We start from the raw sequence: 545 nt of genomic DNA on the forward strand, positions 1-545 counted from the left end.
TAAATATGAAAGTTTAGAAGTGAGATATGTAAATATACAAGTATTTAGTGGTATGTATGTAAATCTTCCATTTGATTTTTCTTATAAAGCCCAAACAAAAGCCACCCATATAATTCTTAATGAAGCAGGCACCTCTTGTCAACAGGTTGTTTCTACTCGGCCTCGAGAAGTTTGGAAAAGGCGACTGGAGGAGCATATCGAGAAACTTCGTCGTGTCGAGGACACCCACACAGGTCGCAAGCCACGCACAAAAATACTTCATTCGCCTCAATTCGATCAATCGAGATCGGCGTCGGTCGAGCATCCACGACATCACCAATGTGAATAATGGAGATGTACAAACTTCTTCCCAGGGGCCTATAACTGGTCAGGGTATTGTGAATTGTGCACCACCTGTAGGATCCTTCATTAATCCGCCTCCATTACAGCCCAATGTAGCTGCCATGGGAATATATGGAGCGCCTGTGGGGCATCCAGTTCCAGGCCACATTGTTTCTGCTGTTGGAACTCCAGTTATGCTTCCTCCTGGCCATGCTCCTTATGTT

The 545-nt window shown here is 44.8% G+C and overlaps 1 protein-coding gene across 1 annotated transcript; it reads left to right on the forward strand.

Annotated features, from left to right (window-relative positions):
• Positions 1-55: 55 nt before the first annotated feature.
• On the forward strand, positions 56-542 carry LOC110034303 (transcription factor MYBS1-like; the record flags this gene model as incomplete). The annotated part of the gene is made up of 1 exon (XM_020738580.1): positions 56-542. A coding segment is annotated over exon 1 (423 nt), but the record flags the coding sequence as incomplete, so codon positions are not given.
• Between the last annotated feature and the right edge of the window lie 3 nt (positions 543-545).

Source organism: Phalaenopsis equestris, unplaced genomic scaffold (assembly GCF_001263595.1).
Source record: "Phalaenopsis equestris unplaced genomic scaffold, ASM126359v1 Scaffold182545, whole genome shotgun sequence".
Classification (NCBI taxonomy): domain Eukaryota; kingdom Viridiplantae; phylum Streptophyta; class Magnoliopsida; order Asparagales; family Orchidaceae; genus Phalaenopsis; species Phalaenopsis equestris.